This window comes from Anopheles arabiensis, chromosome 2, assembly GCF_016920715.1.
Source record: "Anopheles arabiensis isolate DONGOLA chromosome 2, AaraD3, whole genome shotgun sequence".
NCBI classification, from domain to species: Eukaryota; Metazoa; Arthropoda; class Insecta; order Diptera; family Culicidae; genus Anopheles; species Anopheles arabiensis.
This window is the reverse complement of record NC_053517.1, coordinates 51,547,455-51,568,503: the sequence shown is the minus strand read 5'-3', so window position 1 is coordinate 51,568,503 and position 21,049 is coordinate 51,547,455. Positions and strand designations below refer to the sequence as shown.

The 21,049-nt window shown below is 45.5% G+C and overlaps 1 protein-coding gene across 15 annotated transcripts in view; it reads right to left on the bottom strand.

Moving 5' to 3' along the window:
• The window catches only part of LOC120898368 (protein groucho), a 183,847-nt gene that overhangs the window by 5,296 nt on the left and 157,502 nt on the right, over positions 1-21,049 (bottom strand). For 11 of the 15 annotated variants that reach the window (XM_040304139.1, XM_040304145.1, XM_040304152.1 and 8 more), the window contains 2 exons: positions 13,323-13,460; positions 12,127-12,159 (listed from right to left, as the gene is read on the bottom strand). In XM_040304139.1, coding sequence (XP_040160073.1) covers positions 12,127-12,159; positions 13,323-13,460 — 171 coding nt within the window. The remainder of the gene's footprint in view (positions 1-12,126; positions 12,160-13,322; positions 13,461-21,049) is intronic. The other 4 variants (XM_040304147.1, XM_040304149.1, XM_040304150.1 and 1 more) reach the window with 1 other exon arrangement.

Here is a 21,049-nt window from a genome sequence, read left to right as displayed (position 1 = left end):
CAGCTGCACGTTGCATTGCGAATGCGGTGGTGATTGTGGCGGTGGAAGAAGGAACAATGTGTGACACACAATCGGGGGAGGGGTATGGGTGGGGGGGAGATGATGGTAATTAACGTTTAACGCGAAGTAGAATGAAAATAGAGATGCAAAGGCAAATGGAACAAAAAACGAGCAAACCAAAAAAGGGAAAAAAGTCTGACCAAAATTGACTACCATTTAAAGCACACCTGACGACAACACACACACACACACGTTTGATTGAGTGATGTGAATGGGAATGTGTAATGAAGATTCAGAAAGCAACCCAATCCAACCCCCCCACGGAACTGTCATTCCGGAAGCATGCACACACAGCTGTTTATTACACGGCATACAAACATACACAGAAACATACAAACATCATGCTGGGCCCCCCCCCGCCCAAGTCCCATGAACGTGGAGTGAGGATCGTGTGTGGGGGTAGGGGAACTGGGGGTGGTTCAATGGTAGTGTCGGTCGGGAAGCAGTAATTATGATATTTGAGTGATTTAATTAAATTGTTATAATCATTATGTGCGCATGTGGCGCGCGCCACGGTTGGTCAGTTGTGTGAACTGCCCAGGGATATGCACACACACACACAGGAGGTATTTGTTTGTTCGCCTGCACCTGGTTGGGTGGACGGTGTGGTGTGGGTTGAAGTCTGTTTGGGCATGCAAACCGATCATGAATAATGACCATTCCCAACACAAACAACACCAACAGCATCAGAGCGCAGCAGATGGCAATGTATGTGTGTGTGTGTGGTGTGCCTCGGAATGCAACGGAACTTCCAACGGTGCGGAAAGGTGTGAAAATAAATATTTATTTTCCGTCCCGGCACACACACACCCCCTCGTGCAATCTCCCCACATCACAGAGCCACCCTCCTAGCAATGGTTTGATTTTTGGCCCTTTTTTAAAGCAAACTATCACGTGTACAAGATAAAAAGGCATACATATTATTAAACTGGTTAGCACAATGCGGATACAACAGGATGCTGTGACACGTGTTTGGCCTGTACTGGGTGAGTGTTAACTTGTAAATGGCGAATGGCGAGGTTGTCAACATGAAAAAGACAAAGTAGTAATGTTATTTTAAAAATAATAAAAATAAACACATTGAAATACATGATATTGCATATCAAAATATTTGAAGTAAGGTTACTTTGGGAAACTTTCTTGTCCATTTTGTTTTATGGGAAGTGAACTTTATGTACTGGGAATTGGATACTACGGCACCCTTTTTAGGCAGACTTATTAGGAATCCCATAGCATTGTTTCCAATTACCAAATTCCAATATACAGGGGGTTTACCAGTCCAATAAGTAACTGTCCACTTTTTTATAACAATCGTCTTTTTAATAGACACCGCTGTCTACCACTTGATCACACGTCAGATGGTGTAAGCTACTCTGTCCAATTTAATAACACAATTGTCATCTTCGATTGCATAACAGTCAGATTCGGCTCAGTTTGTTGTGGTTGTTGCAGTATTAACAAAAATAATCTTGTGCAATCGAAGATGACAATTGTGTTATTAAATTGGACATAGTAGCTTACAGCTTTGAGGCGGTCCCGTGGTACAGTCGTTAACTCGAACGACTCAATAACACGCCCGTAATGGGTTCAAGCCCGGAATGGACAGTGCCCCCGTAGTAAGGAGGATTGACTATCCGGCTATGTGGTATTGAATTGAACGTCCGCGTAGGACGTTTACGCCAAATAGAATAAGCTTACTACATCATCTGACGTGTGATCAAGGTAGATAACGGTGTCTATTCAAAAATACAATTGTTATAAACAAGTGGACAGGTGTTTATTGGACTGGTAAACCCTGTAAGAAAGGTTTCACTATACTAGTCACTTTTTTACATGGATTTTGACAGTTGACGACTGAATCATCACACAAATCCACACGCCAAACAAGCTTTATTTTTGAGCTTAAAAATGAACAAATGTAAAAGTTTAAGTAAAAAATGTAAAAAAGTTTACAAAATACTTAAGACAAATGCTGTCTTGTTGCAGGCTCTATCAGCTTAGGCACGCATGATTGTTTGTTGTTGTTCGTTGAAGCATCAATATTTTATCATGAAAGCTCAAGAACTCTCTGCCACAACTATGTTTTAAAATGTATTCAAACAGAAAAAAGATAAAACAAATCTATTTTGAAATACATGGCAGAACGCAACTGGATTTGGAAAATACAGCCAGGACGATAAATATTATACCACTGATAGGCAAGTTTTAGCTTTTCAGCTTAACATAGAAATTGGGGCATAAATGTAAAAAAAATACTCCAATGTTACCCCAATTGGGAACTTTTTTTATGCCTTTAACTTCATAATATTGGAAAATATTACAAAAAATCATACATTTACAAGCTATCCCCAACGCTTGACACTACCTTTCTAGTCTGGCTGAGGCCATCATCCGAAAAGTCGAAACCATCATTACGCCATTGTCACAACTCTACGCACCTTAAAGAGCACCTAGTTTTATAATTTGTTTGCTATTATTGCATCGACATGTCGCATGAAGATATCCTCAGTCTGTGCGGTTTCCAGTGCGCTATCAATTTGTCCCGCTTCCGATCAAACACTGATTACGTTACTACAAACTTGCTGTGTTCGGTGGTGTTTGCTTTCACGCGTCCCGCATTTAGGCAACAAAATAAAAAAAGGACCGGGAAACAGGTGTGGTTTTGGCCAGCAGGTTCAAATAGTTTACGCAGGCATTAGCACACCCAATATAAACGCACGTTCACATTCAGTCGCATAATGCAAAATGGTGTGTTGGCGCGCGTTGGGCCGCGGCTGGTACGGGTACTATCCCCGCTGCGGTTTTGAGGTTTGGCGCGAGCCGTGGAAAACTGTTTGTGCGGCTGTTTGTGTGTTTTCGTGCGTTGTGCGGTTTTTGTACCCTGGAATGGGCCATTGGACACAAAAGGTTGTGTTCGATTGGAGGAAGTTTCAGACAGGTGGAAAGGATTAAATGTCTTGCAACACACAACGGGTTTGCGGTTTTTGTGCAAATCGATTGATCGGTTGGGAGGTGAGAGAGAGAGAGAGAGAATTGACGGTTTTATCGCCACAGGATGGCGTTTTTTCTTCTGTGAAGTGGAGGTAAATAAATATGAGGTTGTTGGGTGTGTTTTTTTGCTTATAATTTTATTTCATGTTGGGGGCATTGTAATTAGTGTGCATTAAATTGAACTGCGGGCAAAAGTTCACACACAACCCAACACTTCCGAATTACTACATTATTGTATACTATCATATGCAATGAAATTATTAAGTAAATCTCGTTTAAACAGTCTAAATTGCCATTTTGAAGGAAAAACTAAGAACATTTTAAAAGGTCGAAAACCCGTTTTTGCACCTACCATTCCCCATCCAAACCCATAACGGGCTCGTTTTCCGTTGCAAAAACCATACGCTATCGTCCCAGCGTTTTTTTATTTTTGTGAGCAAAAATGAGCAACATAACAGCGAACTCATAAAGCTCTGGCGCGCAACAATGAATCATTTATTCGTTGGGGTCCTCCCCCACGATGCAGCAGTTGCACAACACAACCACTCCGCTACCATCGCGTGGTAATACTTGTCCCCGCTTGGAGTGCCAGCTTAAAGAACGGCTGTTGAAAATGTACAAGAAAAAATATCCTTCAACGCCTTCAATGAAAACATTCACCTTGCATCCGGGTTGGGAGGGTGGTTGGTGGGTGCATTTGTCCGTGCTCGAATGGCGTGGAAATTACTGCTGTGCACCTCACTTTTCTTGAACGAGGGGTTTTCCGGTTTTCCACCGTCCTTTTGGGTTTCTTTCGTTCTTTTTTTTTTGTTCGGCTCCAACTCCCTAACGACATCGTCATCAGCATGTTCTCTTGCTGATTGTGCGAGAGAGAGAGAGGGACCAGGCAGGAAACAGGGACAGGGCAAAAAGCGCCAACCCAGTGTGGAAGTTGGAAGGAGTTTTCACGCGAACGAAACAAAGGACATGGACACCACCACCACCCTCCCCTCACCAGTCCAGAAGTAGTTGCCTTCTTCTCGTTGGGGGCTTTGTGCTGGGCGATGAAAGGCACTCCACTACTCGACGACGCGAGCAGTAAAGCAGTGGAGTGGGGAGAGCCAAGCATAATGAAATATGAACTCGGTATTGGACCGGAAGCGGTTTGCTGCTACTGCTACTGCTGCCCTTTTAGCCCTCCCACTCCCCAGTGCCCGGCGGGGTGGGTGGTTACGCTGATGATGACGACGAGGAGGCCCACGACGAAGAGGCAGACATGGCAGGGAGAGTTTTAATTGGAAGGAGACCTTTCCACTCCGCTTTCCACAATCGGGGATTCTCGTTAAGCGCGCAACGGTTGTGTGGGGGGGGGGGGAGGAGGGATGTTGGCTAGGGACCAACGAGGAGGGAGAAAACTTTCGCAGTCATTTACAAACGATTGCCGCACACGTCCGCACGAAATACTTCCAGCGGAGGTCAACCGTGTGGCGCACTGTGGGTTTTGTAGGGCTTTGCTTGGGAGGTCGACACGAGAAGAGCATGGGGAGGGTGCGTTGGGAAAACGGCCGTTTGGTGTGACGGGCCAAACACCAGGCGGCGACGTACCGGCGAGGCGCGTTGGCGTTTATTTGCGTTTATGTAGCAGGAAATGGTTCAAATTAAAATGAATTACAGCAAACGAAGCACCCACAGCGCGAACCCACAATGGTCGGAGTAAGTGTGTGTGTGTGTGTATGTGTGTTTGTAGGTGCTGGTGTGAGAAAAGGCAAAGGAAATTACGGCAAATAAAGTCGACGAGCAAAGGCGGGAACTTTAAGCGCCAACTTTACACGGACACAGCGGCGGCGGCAGGAGAGTTTACTTAGCTTCGCGACCCAAAAGGGGAAACCCCTTGGAAGGGGTAGGAAAAGGGGGATCAATGGTTTGTGGGATAAATACTGCGCGCTCACACCAACAAGCAGCAGCGGGAGGAGCGACCGATGAATTTCTGTAGCGAATGAAAAGGTCAATAAGTGGAAAAGTTCTGCAGCCATGATGTGGATTTGCGTTCAGAGAATTCGCTGAACATTATTACTTTTTCCTTTCCTTTCTTTGTTTTTTTTTTCAATATATATTTGCCATGTAAAACATCGATAAGGTGCTTTTATAATTGCTTCCATGTGGATGGACATAATTATCCTGTGCCACAAAGTATCGCAAAATCCTCAATTTACTCTACAAATAAAACAACACAACAGTGCTGCAGGCAAGGCAAGGGCTAAGGCAATCAACAATACAAAACAAGTTAAACAACATTTCGCTGCTTTATACTCACAACAACACATCACGGGTTTTAACAATTGTACACTGTCACGTACGTCACCTCTCCCGCGACCCTCCATTATCCCCTCCATCCCTTGGGCCACTTATTGTTCGGAAAAGGCTCGGGCCCGGTTTGGTCGCCCCAACACACACGCCCACACGACAGCTCCACAAAAGAAAAAACCACAACCCGGTGTGGAAAACATATTAGCAGTCGTTTACGTTTTTCTCGCCCCCTGAGGGTAATCCAAACCCGTGTGCGTGTGTGTGTGTGTACGTGGGCATTCAAGAGTGGGTGTCGGGGTGGTGGTGTGTACGTGTGCCACCAAAACCACCGTTTCGTTTTAGTTGGCAAACATTTCACAATTGATACCCTTGGTCACAGAGTTGTACCGAAGTACTACAGAGCAGTACCAATCCAATATCCACAGAAAGGAAAGCAAAGCTGATAGGGGAACGGGGGTGGAAGGTGGCAGCAAAAAACACTTTACCACCTTCCTTCCTCGCATTCAAAACGGTTCAAATGGGTAAAGGAAACAGAGGAGGGTTGCGGGGTCACGTTGGTCGGTGCAGAGACCGGGGCAGGGGGACCAGTGGTTTTGCCGAGTTTTATAATGCTTCTGATTGTGGCTCTCGCCTGCTGCTGTTGCTGCTGCTGGAGAACTGGTGGAATTTGGCCTCCCCACACATGCTCCGCCACCTTCATCTCTATGCCGTTTCCGTAGCTTGGCATGTGCGGGGAAAAGGGAACGATAAACAACCATATTTTACATCAACTACACAATATCACCCCCCTATGAGGGAGAGGGGTGTGTTCCGAGCGGATTTCAAGCAGGGTTTCGGGCAAGGGGAGTTAGTTTATGAATGCGTGTACATAAACGGTCGATTTGGTCGGGAGTCGGGGGGCAGTGGGTGACTGTTCTCTCTCACACTCTCTCTGCCCCTGCAGCATTGTTTGGCTTTATTACACACAAACAGAACCGCGCACGGAGGAGACGCATTCGGCTGTCGGTGTGTGATGGAGCTGTGTGCTGTGTCCCCCGTGCCCCGATATTTTACCATTTGCTCGAACCTGGTAAGGATTAAAACCTCAAAAGCGGAACAGTATGACGACACACACGACAGAGGGAAGGAAGGTCCTCCCTGTCGGTTCCTCCTCGACTGATAAATGTGATCCCGTTAGGATTGGACCCCACCACTCCGGTGACGAGAACGGAAGGATAAGGTCAGAGACACCGGGGTGGATGAATACAACCGAGTTAAGGATAATAGGATCCATGGTGATGGTGGGTAGACCAGCCGAGCGCATCCAGGACAAACTGTTCTGCTGGGCAGCGTAAAGGAGGACAGTATCGTCCAGCACTAAGTTGCCAACCACTTTCTATTTCACTTTGACTCGTTCTGTTTTCATTGTCTTTCCCCAAACCTCCATCGGGCCGACTCCCTCTCTCTCTATGTTTATGATTCGGTTCATTTGTGTAAGCACGCTTTACCGATGGAACAAACTACTACCAGAGGCCGTTTCACCTCCACCACCATCATACTCCCGCTTCGCTCTACCGAGGAGAGGGAAGGGGACGATATAACAAACTTTTTCACCCGTACACCGGTGTGGCGGTGGTGGTCGTGGTGGCGTAACAATAAACTGGTAACGTGTGGAAAACTGTATCCCAACACTCCTGCCCGTGTGCAACATTGCGTGCTCGGAATTAGTCCGGAAGGAAGGAAGTGGAGTGGAGTGGATCGGAAATGGTGGTGGATGAGGGAGCCGCCGCGCGTTAATGCTGCCCCTGCCCGACTGACTGACTTGCCGGTGCCAATGGTGGCAGTAGTTTGTTGTGGTGTTTCAATGTTGTTCAGCCTAATAACAGGACACACGTAGCAGAGCTATTCTGGGTGAGTGTGAGGTAAGGGAAAAGCGCAAAAGAGCAGCACCCAATCTACATATACACACACATGTACGCACTCAAACAAGGGGGTGGAGTTTGAGTGAAATTAAATAGGATGATTATATTAAAATGTGGTTATACGATTATAATTATGCTAGCAATTTAGTTTACGACGACCGGGACCGGGAGGGCGCGCAGTAGCTGTGTTCCGGTTGTGTGACACGTGAGCAATAGCAATAGGGAGGAGGGGAGGTCTGAGGTGTTGTGTGTTGGCATTCGGGTGGTATTTTACACTGTTTTTCTTCTTCTGCTAGCTGCCTTGCACGACCGAAACAGAACACGCGCGCACCCGATGAAGGTAAATTAGAGTTTTGGTTAGTTTGAGGAAAACCACAAATTTTCACCCAAATCTCCGCCCCCCCCGCCCTACTCCGCGCAAACAGGATGATCGAATAGAACGTTTCGCCCTACAGGATTAATTGCCGGCACACTACTACTACTACCACACTGCTAATACTATCCAACAAAAGTCCAGAGATAAGAGGACGGGTTTTTCGATGGGCGAACGAGCGGCGAGTGATAGCATCGAAACTGTTCGACTGAAACGCAAAACGATACAAGGGCCAAAGGGGTGAAGCTTTTCGCCATTTCCCCCTTTTCCGGCCTCACTCTATTGGTTAATAATCCGTTGAGTGGGGGAAACACACACGTACACCGGGGCATCGATGAAAATGGTAATAAAAAAAGACCCCAAACCGAAGCTTTCCACACACCATCGCGCGCACAACACAGGTCTCAGTATAGGTGGGCAACCAGCTGGGTAAATGTTTTACTACAGCACACGCACCCACACACACACACAGACTAATGTTTTATGACTGGAACCGACCTCGATGATGGGTTAAGCGACCTTTACCTCGCACCCAGCGTAGCAGCAGCAGCAGCAGCAGAGGAAGTGCTCGTGGTGTTGGTTGCCTAACCACCATTGCTTCCGGCGCCGGAATGATGATATTACTGCCATTAGTTTTTCTCGCTTGGATGCGTTTCACTGCTACAGCAGCAAGCGTGGGTGGCTAGCTGGGCGACGTAATGCTGGGATAAGTTTTTCTCGTTTTCTTGAACACTTTATTCAATTCAATTCCAATAGGGATTTGCGCAGAAAGAGATGGTACAGACTCATGCTGTTCTCAAATGACGCGTGCAATTTCATGATTGACGTTATTGTTGTCTTTGAAAATTAAGTCAAATTTTCTATGTAATTGGCACAAACAGCCCATCGAAAGTACGCCAATTGGCCAATTGGTTTCACAATGTGTCGCACGATTGCAATTAATCTATTTATTTATCGTGCGTGTTTTGGGCTCGTGCGTGTGATAATAGTCGCGTGCGTGCGTGCAAACTGCGGCAGAGGAGGGGTCGTACCAAAACCCGAATAAAACATGGTACACCACCCTTACTGCTCCTTTTGCGCCTTGCGCCTCGCCACACACAAACGACTAAACCGTATTAGTCTTCCCTCGCCCTTCAATGAAATTAGTGTCATAAAATCGAATGGTGCCATGGGCCCGGGAAGAATCAGGACGAGCCTGAAGCGTGAGCAGAGAGAGAGAATAGAGAAATAAATACAGAAGAATTCATTGCTCCATTTTCTCGCTGGTATCGTTACGGTCGTCGTCGTCGTCGTCGATGTCGTCCTTTTGGACGGCGAGAGCGCGTTTTATTGTCACGTCCTGGGGACGCAAACATAATCATTCGGTCAGCCACCCTCTTTCTCCTCGCTTCTCCTACTACACTTGCTGTGTTTTACTCGTGTAGGAGAGTGGAAGTGATTTCTGCCAAGGAAAAAAAGAAAATAAAAGGACACATAACACCACTTGGAGCGCTCGGCTAGGCGGTCGGTGCTGTCCCAAGTTCGGGCATTCCCATTTACCAATTTCGGACATTATATGGTGACCTCCGAATAGCATGGCCATGGAGGGAGGGCGAAACGTGGATCGGAGGAATTGGGCTTCAATGAAATAAAGGACTTTCCCCAACAACGTGGCTGAAAGCGAAACTAATATTGGGCAGATGAAAGAAGCGCACCAAGGCGTCCTCGGTGTTCAGCAGCAGCAGCAACAGCGAGAGGTGCCGAAGCATTTTGACCATAAATGAAGCGTACAAATAGAAATAGCCCTGACACTTCCCTCCCATCCATCCACGACCAACACGCACACAACGGTGGAAGTGGTCTTTTGGCTTGGAACATAATCGTTGGGAATTGTGTGCTGACAGAATAAAGCATCGCCGTGCCAAGGGGACGGAGGCAGCGGACAGCGCAGCAACGTGTGTGTCATGTTGAGTGTGAGAAGACAACACACAACAACTCCCAGTGGCGGGGGGGATGGATGGATGGAGAGTGAGTCGGATGTCCTTTCACTATTCAACGGTCATAGGACTCACACACACACACACACAGACGCACGTACACAAATTGTTTCAGCTACATCAAATGAAAGGCAGCTGGAGAAAGACGTTCTTGTGGGGGATGGTGGTGGTGCCCCGAAGGGATGCCGAAAGACCGAGACCGAGCAGCAGGAACGATGCTGGGAGCCACACAGTGTCAGAGGGTGCGGCAGTGTGTGTGTGTGTGTGTGTGCCGCAAGGATAATAGAGAAACTTATGGAACGTGATGATGTTGTTAATTAAATGTTGAATACGGAATGAATCTTTCGGGAGATAAGAAGATCGCTTAATGACTGACATGGGGTACAGGGCGGGACGCAAGGAGCGCCGGGGAGGAAAGTGCCTGTATCCTTCCGAGCTAGTCAGACAACCGAAACGAGGGACGAGACAAGCTTTGGGCTAAATTTTGGGGTAAGTGGAACCGGAAGACCCGGTAGCCGTTGGCACAATTGTGGCATGAGATGTTTCCGCTCCGAATGCCGAAATGGATGGGATGGGAAACGACGGGGAAATGAAGCGACTGAGAGACCTTTCGACACACCAGCATGGAGCATGAAGTTGGACAGGAGCTTGGGAGATAGGGACAGTTTCTTGCTCAGTTTAGTCTTTGATCGATATAAATCACTTTCGCTCGTGTTTCTCAGTCCCAGACGAACCTTGCCCCGGAACCCAAGGTCTTTGTGGAACGCCGCTCCACAGGAATGTTAATGTTTTGCGGTTTTTGGTTGGCAGAGCCAACCAGAACGTGATTTTGGGGAGTGGTTGGGCCGGTTTGAAGAATCAGAGGGTGCGACTAATGGAGAGCGTTCTTGCTGCCTCAAAGAGCCCTACGAGGGACACAAAGCCGTCATTAGGGAAGGGAGAGAAACCGAAGGGAAACGGAGAAGAACTAATCAACTCGACAAATTTTATTTCAATCGGTTGTGCGGATGCGGGGTGAAACTAAAACGAATTTACTGAACAAGGGGTGGAGGAGTTAGAAATTCATGAGATATGTATTTAGCATTGGCTATCAACAAACTGAGCCCAAACGCACTAGCGCTTCCGCGTACGATTGGAACATTTGAAATGTGAACGTTCGCTTTAACTATCTCAAGTTTCTGAATCACAAAAACAAATGGCAATTGCATGGCCAAAACAACAGACTTGGTGAAAATGTCCTTAAAATGGCACGATAAAAATCTAATCGGCCACAAATCGAGGGGATTTCTTTTCGACCAGTCGTAAAACTCGATGAGTTTCGAAATTTCAAAGTTAATTAATTAATCCCTGCCCCGCGCATCATCCCTTCCCCGATGGCAGATTTTGCGGAAGAGATTGTCCGAAACCGATAATCGCTAATTCCCAATCGGTGGCTTTACTGCCAACAGTCAGTGACAACACAATCTCGGGTAAACCATTTACGGAAAACGGTTTTGGTAAACGGTTTGATGATTCGCTTTTTTGTGCTCGTCGTTGCTGCTGCCTTTTTACAAGCCTAATTTCGATCCCATCAGCAGCAGTTTGTTGTGTACAAACCCGAAAATGATGATGTGGGAACGAAAAGAACAGCTTGGACCCACTTGGCTTCTGGGCGCACTTCGTGGAAGAATGGACGATGTATAGCAAAGCGAGAGCAGAGCTTCTGATTAGATCTAAATTACACCCCAACCGATCCCTGACCGGCTTTATGATAATTGAAGGGTTAATGGTACGTGTTTGGGCGTTTCGATGTCGTGTTGTTTTATGTATTTGGTACCAAATCACTATCGCTGAGCATTTTTTAGCGCTTGATTTAGATTTAATTGCGATACCTTCGAACAGACAACGGTTGCAATGGTACAAATCAAGTGTTTGGGCTGGTGGGGGAAGTATTACAGCAGTTGAACGGCTTGTACATGCAATTGACATTTTTCAAACAAAGTATAAGCATGATAACAGAAAAGAGGTTTTTCCCCCTTTTTTTTTTGGACAAAAAGCAAAAATGATCAATTCGCGCCATGTAAAATGGAAACAAATTGTACTGATAATGATTGGTAGTAACATCACAATAAAACAAAAACATTCTACAAGAAGTATAAAAAGCTATACATATGAACATTGTCTTCGTGTGTATGAAAAAGACGTCTTGCATAAACTGAATAAACCAACTGAAAATGCTAGCCTGAACGAATAATCCATTCCTGATCTCACGACATTGTTACACAGACACAGATTCAAAACATTAGTTAGGATGATATATTAGAACAAACACAAGATGATTATGATCTATAGCGCCTCTCTCTCTTTATATTTTATACACGCTCTCTTTCTGTTGCATATTAACTAAGGCTGGTGGGATCGCTTTCAGCATTATAAACCAGGATAAAAGGGAAAAGTGCATTGCAGTTGACACAACAAAAAGAAAAAATGCAGGGTGAATGGGGGGCGGGGGCGAGGGGATAGATGTTATGTGCGTTTGAATAGTTAACACGAAACTTACTAAAAGTTGCTGAATTCCCTGTTGCTGATGTTGCTGCAGATTGGCAGGGCGAGGCCGAGAAGAGGATACATTTGGTTTTCATTTTGCGCGTTTTTCAAAATCGGTCGATTTTTTTCGGAGGGGGTGTCGTGACGCGAATAATTTTGTGGTTTTGTTTAACGTGAGAGTTTGAGTGGTGGTGATTTGTTTTGCGTTTTTGTTTTTGAAGAATTTGCAGCAGCAAAATGAGAGGATTTGCAGCGTGCGATTAAGAGTCAGAAACGGTACAAAAGGAGTAGAAGAAGAAGAAGAAAAAATAGGAGATCAAATTACATGGTGTACAAATTTTTGATTGTTGAAATGGTCCTTCTTATCATACAATAGGTTTTCGTTACAAGACATTCACCCCCTCTTCTTACTAGGACATAAACGATCGCCGCACTTGGGAGATGAATGGTCTCCAGCGACGAAGCGAAGAAACAAAACTCTCTTAATCATCAATTATGGAATAATTCAAATTAAAAAAATAGGTAAAAAAGCATAACGCAATCTAATGAGAATTCACGCGTCTACTAAGCGATCGAGCGTCTACTACTGATTGTCTTGGCGATCGTATTGGGGATGTAGCTTTGAAAGAAAGTAAATATATCAAACGTAGGATCAAAACCATGACCTTAATCAAAGCAAAGCTAATAGAGAGTAGTAAGTAGTTCCAATACATTCCATAATTTTGGCAAAACAATACTAAATACCATATGAACAAAAACCGTTCGATTTTGTACGTATGTTAACGTGGAGCGATGAAAAACAGAACCATACTTGAACTCGAACTCAATCAATGAAATCACTAAACTATGGGCAATCAAATGGTCAAACAAAATGTAGTAACCAAAACAGGGAGGAAGAAAAATCACGCAACTAAGGCATATATCTAGATATAAACTCAACACATAATTAAATGGTTACAAGGTAAGAAAAGGAACAATATCATCAGTATGTGACACTTTGGGGTGGAGGGTAATCGATTAAAACAGGGGATCATCAATCAATCAAGGCTTTGCTATAGCTCGACATTTTTTGTTTTTCATGAGGCCCTGCGTGTTTTTTGTTGGTTGAATCGCTCTATTCGGTACACTACGCATACGTAGGGGCGGAATTGCCTTTTTGAAGGAATACAAGTTTTAACCCTCAATACGTCCGCTAATAAGACTACTTACACCAATGATTGCGTTCAGTTCCGGCATTGTGACCTGTTTCGCTCGCTCCACGGCTGAGGCGATCTGTTGCTGATGCTCCGTTGCCAAGAATGGCAGCAGCTGGCCGATGAGGGCATTCAGTCGTTTGGCAATTTCGGTCTGCAAAGAAAGAAAGAAGAAAAAAAACAATAAATAAAACTTCAAATTATTGTGATTTTATAATGATAGCGATCAAGCTTCTTTGCTTTTCTAAATCCTATTACTGCAAAAAAAGCTAAATATATTCGCAAATATTCGTCACAGACCCAAGAGTCATCTTCTCCGGTTAAAATGCATCAAACAAAGTTGGTGAAGTGTGCTGCTAACACTCAGCAAAGGTTCGTCTAATCTTTTGAATAAATTATTACCACGCTTAGTCCGGCTGCTCCGGAAAAGCGGACTGATGTTTGTGCAAGCAAGAAGAAGCACAGAAAATAAGAAAAATAACCTTCGAAGCTTAGAGGAAAGAAAAAAATAACCGGATGAAAACAGATTCGGCTAACATTCCTCCCCTTCAAGATGTCGAGCAGATAAGTCTCTTTTCGTTTTATCAACCATTATGCTGCCTTAAATTCTATTTTTTATTCAATCCACACCACCGCACCTTCTCGCTATAGCTTGAGCCCCACGCGTGCAGATGGCCGCATTTCATCGAAGGGTTTCCGTGAGCGATATTAAACGTCACTGGCCCATAACCTGCTGCTCTACCCAGCCGAGATGGGGTTTACTTTACTTTGCCTTCCTCTATTACTGACTCTGGAAATATCCTGTCCACTCTTCGCCCACTGGCAGGGCATTCCGATCGAGATCACAAATCTACAAACAACCATCTGACCGTAAACGGGACTCAGGAAAAAGAGGTATATAAAATATTGCGACTTTGGTCGACTTACTTCGAGGAGAGAGAGCGCGCGCGCGTGGTGTGAATGGATGGAGACGCCAGGTAAACCGTGCGGTAACGAGCATATGGACCACGACTGTGTTTTGTGACCCCGGGTGTGGGGCGGCATCGTCTCATCCCTTTTTTCCGGATCTAACACATTGCACCATAAAAAGGGCTTATTCCTCGACCAGCAACAGAAGTCACACAGTTGAATAAACCGGTGCCCCGATGGGCAGAGAAACGCAAAACGGATTCAAACGGAAGGACGGAAAAACAAGAAACGAGAAATAAAAGAATGTTTCACCTAACCGACCAAACCCTACTGTTGCACACACACATACTCACACACTCACACACCTTAAGCTGGAAGAAAACTCCAAAAGAAAAGGGTATTTACTTCCTCAAAAAGATTTTCACCCTCTTCTTCTACGACCCTTCTTCCCGTTCAATAGAAAAATGATAAATTTTTAGCCCTTCCATGGTTTGGAGAATAACCCCGATGCATGGGGTTTTGGATAACCAATTTTAGATGCACCGTTTTTTGGGAGGACGGAAGGACGCGGGAGACCAAAAAGAATGGAGCGAAAAAAAAGTTTCCCTTTAGCAAATTCAACTAAAGTCCAGTTAGGGTGACCGAGCTGTGGGATAAACTCTTGAAAGAGGTGTCGTCCTGTGCAAACCAACAGAATGTGTCTCACGAATTCAGCCGGATTTTGGAATTTTGGGTTAAGCTCCCCTCGTAACGGTTGACAAGTGAATGGATTTTTCTTTGTCATTTTCGGCACCCCCTGCGCCAACTCCCGTATTTTGGCAGAAGCAAACACACCACCGAAGAAAGACTCGGTTTTTTGTCTTGTGCGGTTGAGAGTGCTTCCATCCTTCCAAGGATTGGAAAGGCGAACTTTGAGGGGCAGAGCAGCGCCTTATCCTTCATCATTTTTTAAAACATCCTCACCTTGTACCGAGAAGATGCTGTGCGGTAAATGTGGAAAGGATAGGAAACAGAAGAAGAATCGCCGAAAAATGTTACAACAGCAAACAGCTTTATAGTGTGCCATAAAATCGATTCGATTCTTGTGTCCTTCTCTCTCTCATCTCCCCATGGGTGACTGTTCAATTTTTCGCCTTCTTACTGACGACAGACACACGCCGAACCAAACAACGGTGGTGGTTATATTGATGGTAAAAAGGCGTCGCTGGAAGAGGGAGGAAATTTGAACCAAAAGTTCAAACAGAATCCATAACACGATAGCAGAAGGTATTTTTGGTGAGTACATTTGAGCGGGAAGGAGAAGGTGAAACGAACTCAAATCGAACTTCAATATCGATGGAGCGGCGGAGTTGATTGGGATGTAGTGTGGAGGAGACGAACTGCACCCCCACCTCATGACTTTATTGAAAAATAATAAAACGAACAAAATCATTCTCGAGTACAGTCGGTCCACGAATTCTCGAATCCACCTCTCACTTCTTCCCCGGAATAGGGAGGTGAGCGGGAGGTAACAGAGAATCATTCGCTTGATCCTCTCCCCCTCCCCACTTCGTTTACCCGTTTCGTGTTGTGGGGTTGTATTTTGTTCGATTTTATTTTCGTTAATATCAAACAACGACAACAACTCCTCGGAAAGGGGAATCATCATCCGATCCCAGGGCATGATTTGATTTTTGTGACGATTTGGTCTATTTGTGGCCCTGCGCCACATACGTTCTGGGCATCGATCGAAGTGGGGGGAACATAAAGCTTTGCTGAGAGGGTTGATTTTTTCCCCTGCCAAAGGTGTGTCGGTATTGCCTTTTGTAAACGATTTGCCACCATTCAAACGCAGACAGCTCAGCCAAAATGCCAATCAAGTTTGAGGAAATTATTGATGAATAGTTGTACGGGAAGCCAAACGCAAGTAAAAGAGAAGATTTCACAAGATCACACTTTGGTATGCAAGTAAGACAGCAATTAGTGTTCGAATCAAATAAGAAATCACAATAACGAAATCAGCGAGTTAACTTATTCGATGATTTCCATCATCAATAAAAAGCACGATTTATAAGCTTCATCGCCGTACTGTCATCGACCACCATACCATTGTTGTCATTTGCCTTCGGTAAGCTTGGGAAGCCATTTTGGCTTCATCGCTTTTATCTTGAAGGCAGAGGAAGAAGCTTTTTATTGAGCCGGCGGAGTACGGATGCGGGACCGAGAGAGAGGAGTGCGCCGACAGAAACGTTTCATTCTTGTCATCCTCTTAATCAGCATCATTTTCCGCCGAGACATTGAATGGAAGATGAACAAGAAAATGTATCAAGAGAAAAAAGCTGAAATCGAACCAGCGAGGGAGCAAAGTCTTCTCGCTTGATGAAGACTTCACCTCCGCCTACCATCCCGTTGTTCGGTACCAAAATAAGGCCGAACCTCTTGACTATATTTAACACTATGGTGACCCGCGGGGGGGCTGGGGAGTGTGGAAGTTGAGTGGCAACGAAGTGGACGAATCATGGGCACCTAAGCCATCATTGTTTCGATAGAGTCCGTCTCCCGACAGCCCGGCCCGATCCTATGTAGCAGAGATCGGTATCGATTCTAATCGAAAAACGGAACAGAGAGCCCCGCCCGCGCCCGCTCCGTTGCTCACGAAGAAGGGACAGTGCGGGATGACATCGATTGCGGGAGGACGAGTTGTTTATTGAAGAAGCGTTTTTTCCCGGAAGGATTTTCTTTGATTGAATTAGGCTTTATGACTTCCGCAGGGGTTGGGTAGGGTTGGTTTGATGTGCCCGGTGAGTTGGGAGCAAAACGCATCACTCGAAATGGGGAGCGTTCGAATTGCCGAATGTGGTTCCTTTTACTCTAGACACGATACTCTAGTGCGCAGAGAACGAGCAAACCCCGGGGCCACACATCTTTATCCCCCTCCCTGGCTAGATCTGACTTATGATGAATGATGAGTTTGAGGGGAGAAGTAAATAGAAAAAAAGCCATATCCGATTTTCCCTCCCATTTCGTGCGATGCTTTTTCGGTCCTTTATCTCTCTCTTGGTGTGGCTTCATTCTAGCTCCAACAAATTGTCCTGGCTCAGATTTTTCAAGCGTAAAGCCCACGGCTCATCATCATTCGCTATGGTGAAACGAGCTAAAATCGAAAGAAAAACGCCACATACAGACTCTACCGACCACACGCACCCAGCTCAGCACGCATAGCCCAGGAAGAACAAAGGCACTCACGCAACACCAAAGTGAACGACAAATGATTGAAGTTGATGAGCGTACGCGTACGTACGCCGTTGCCTTTCGCACACAACAACCCATCGCTACTTTGGTGCAGGAGCGGGGAGCGTACACGGTGGCGATATAGGTTTTGGGTGTTGATGAATGGGCTAAGCCAACGAGATTTAGCGACGACGATGCCGGAAGGGATGCGGTAAAGAGAAGTCAAGAGAATGGGGCCGATGACGATGATGATGTCTGCTCTTTGCACTTTTTACTTCCTCCAAAGCAACGGTTCGTGATGACGCCGCTTGGCCTACCCACGGAATTCCGGCCACGGGTTTCTGGAATCCGTAATTCATGATGAAGATGGTGCGTTGCTCATCCATTCTTCCGCACCCTCGTGTCTCATTCCATTCTCGTTCGCTCGTACAATAACATGCGATTCCATTTTTCCCTTATTTTTTGCACGCGCCGTCGCTCTGTTTTCATTCAAACCACGAAGCAAAATCATCTCCTTTATACCGTCGCGTTAACAGGAAATGAACTGCTGCTTGCGGGGGAAAGACAAAGAGAGAGAGAGAGAGAGAGAGAGAGAGAGAGAGAGAGAAAGAGAGAGAGAGAGAAAAGCTAAAGTGGGCAAAAGAAGTGCACGGGGACGGAAGGTGCGTATCATCCCATGGCGTGGCCTTTGGCGGCATTGTTCAGGCGGCTGTTTGCGCGGAAGAGAAACCAACGCGAAGAGATAATCTTTTGCTGCTGTCCCCTTTCCTTCTCCTTGATCCCCTCTCCCTTTCAGCACTGTGCAAAAATGCCCGGATCCAACAGCACCAGCAGGGTAGAGGAAGAAGGTGAAAAAAAACGATATGATTATGATGGAAGGCTGCTGCTCTTTGTTGTTGTGTTGTTGTCCCATGCTCGCCCTTCTTGCACACCCACTTACTTTATCTTTTTTTTTCTCTTCGCTATCGATTGATCCCTTCAAAAATGCGAGATAGTATACAAGCGGGGAGCGGCGCAAAGGTGGGCGGTCTTCTCACACAGCCCCAAAGAAGGACTACAAAAGAGAGAAGTTAATAAAAATGCGTAGGCGGTCAGTCAACGGCAATAACAACACACATACATACACACACACAAAAGTAAATAAATAAACAAACAAAACCAAAAGGGCTGTGCGAGTGGAAAGGACGCGCCGGCATCATCATAATGGTATAAAAAGCGTGTGCAAATGAATGATTGTGATGAGTTGTGCTGAAACTGGCAGGAAGTTGGGCTATTCTCGGTAATAATGGGGAAACAAATGATGAATCTGTTGTAGCAGTAAAACGGATCCGACCCCCTTCCCCCCTCGACTGCTCTCCACAGCGATGACAGCGGGAAAAGGTTGGGAATGATTTTTATCCCTTTTTTATTTGGCATCAATACACCGTAACTCCCTCGTTCCCCTGCCTTCGTGATGCACATTTAATGATTGCGTAGTCGCCTTGCTGGCAGACGTTAAATAATCGTTCAGCGGAAATGTGTATCCGTAAGCATTATATTATAATCACAAAGGAAAGCAGCAAAAGAAGGGTTACGTTGCTCCCAAGAAGCACACACAAAAAAATGCCTTTCATTGGCAAAAAATAACATTTTTTTAAACTTCAATCATAAATTGACTAAATGGAAGGTTAAACAAGACATTTGTTCATTTTTTCATTGTCAAAAAAAAAACGTTTTAAATTCAAACATTCAACAAACAACAATTGAATATACTTTTCTGTCAGAGATCATTAAAAAAACTGAATGATTAAACAAAATAAAAAATAACCAAGCCTAAAAAAATCAACAAATGCCTACCGTATTTGAGTTTTTAACAGCTCATGCATCTTGGTTAGATTCTACTTGACTATAAAAAATTATTACACTGAAGTCTGTGATATGTTTAGTCAGCTGTTGATCCATTGAAAATAGCATTGTGTTAACTACACTCACCATATTTACAGAGCAAAACAAGAGAAATCTACTGTAGCTGTGACTTTTGTGATCAACTTACGCACTGCAAAGGGGACGAATTCATAGGGTAAGATCACGATAACTGCTACCAAAGTGCAAAAAATATTGATCAAAGGGCATACCGAAGAGATTGCTGCAAACGGTTCTCAAAACACATCGATGCATTCGACTTGAAACAGCTACCCTACACATCACGGAACACAGAAGTGTTTGCCCGCTCTGCTGAAAGCCTGTTACAGTTCAATACCTTTTTTGTTGTTTCTATGTTATTTAAAACACCATATGCGGGATGATGTACAGTATGTAGCACTTTTTTTTTAGTAGCACGCGTTAGGTGCACTTTACGTGTCGGGCCTTTTTTCCTTTTTTTGTGCGTGATAGGCAACGAACGCGTTATTGTATTAGCTTGAAAGGTAAAAGGAAAGGAAACGGGCTCAATCTGGCCATAGCATCACCATTGTTCCAGTTGGTTGGAGGATTGAATGGAAAGAAGGCAGGAGAAAATGATCATGAAAACCAACATCAGCTACATCACATCGTACCGTTTGTTCAAAGCTCTGGTAGCAAAGCGAAACACTCTCTCCCCTCTCTGTCTCACACACACGCACACACAGGATAGACACACATGCAAACAGTGAGAGGATGAAATTTTCAAGCGACACAGGGATCGAATGAACTGATGCCTCTTTGGTCAGCTTTATGTCAAGTGCAACAAACATTTGCAGGCATCGTACACTCCCTCTTCCCTTCCATCCCTTTGCTGTGTTCACTGTTTACCGGAAAAGTCCCCGAGGCAAGAAGCTGCCGGTGGGCAGCAAACAAGCCAACCGACCGACCGGTAGCACGTGTTTCAGCTTCCGTGCTTGAATGGAGCTTTGTCCGGCCACCCGGGGCAAAGGGAACAACGACATTTCAAAACACTTCCCATGAGCATCCCACATTCTGTTCGGCACAACGGGCACACGCCCTTGCCCAAGTCCTCCGCTATCACCGCGACGGGGCTTCCACCACAACGTCCTTTGTCCGGGGGAGGGGAGCCAAAGAGTGTACACACGGAAAGCCATCAGACGAATCAGTTCCTGCATTTCTCCAGCATCATTCTCGAGCATCACATACACACACATGTGAAGCGTATTTTGAAAAGCCTCTCCAAAGCAAACCCGCTTTTCTCACCGCATCCAATGCCCCGCACTTTTGCGGATGGTGGGGCTCCAGGCATCATGGCCGTATCTCCTCGACAGTGTTTGGCGCTATCGGCAGGATAGCCATTTTCGATTTCTTTCCTCTTTCTACCACACTCTGCGTCGTTCTCTTTATCCCTCTCTCTCTCTTACTCTTTCCTGTTTTCTGAATGTTTTGGAACAACCTCTCACCATGCTTGCCCGGGGTAGTAGGGAGGGAAGTGAAGGCCCAGCTGGTTGGGCAGTGGGGAGAAAAACATATCACTTCCGACATTGGAGCCTTGGCAAGTAGCCGATGGATGAACTATTTCACTGTCCACATACACGCGCGACCCGAACCCAACACAGCCAGACCGACGGTAAAAGTTAGTCCTTTTTCGTGTTTTTGTGTGGGAAAAAGCTTTACTCTCACGGGCTGCGGGGTGATGGAGCCTCCCTTCCAAAAGGTAAG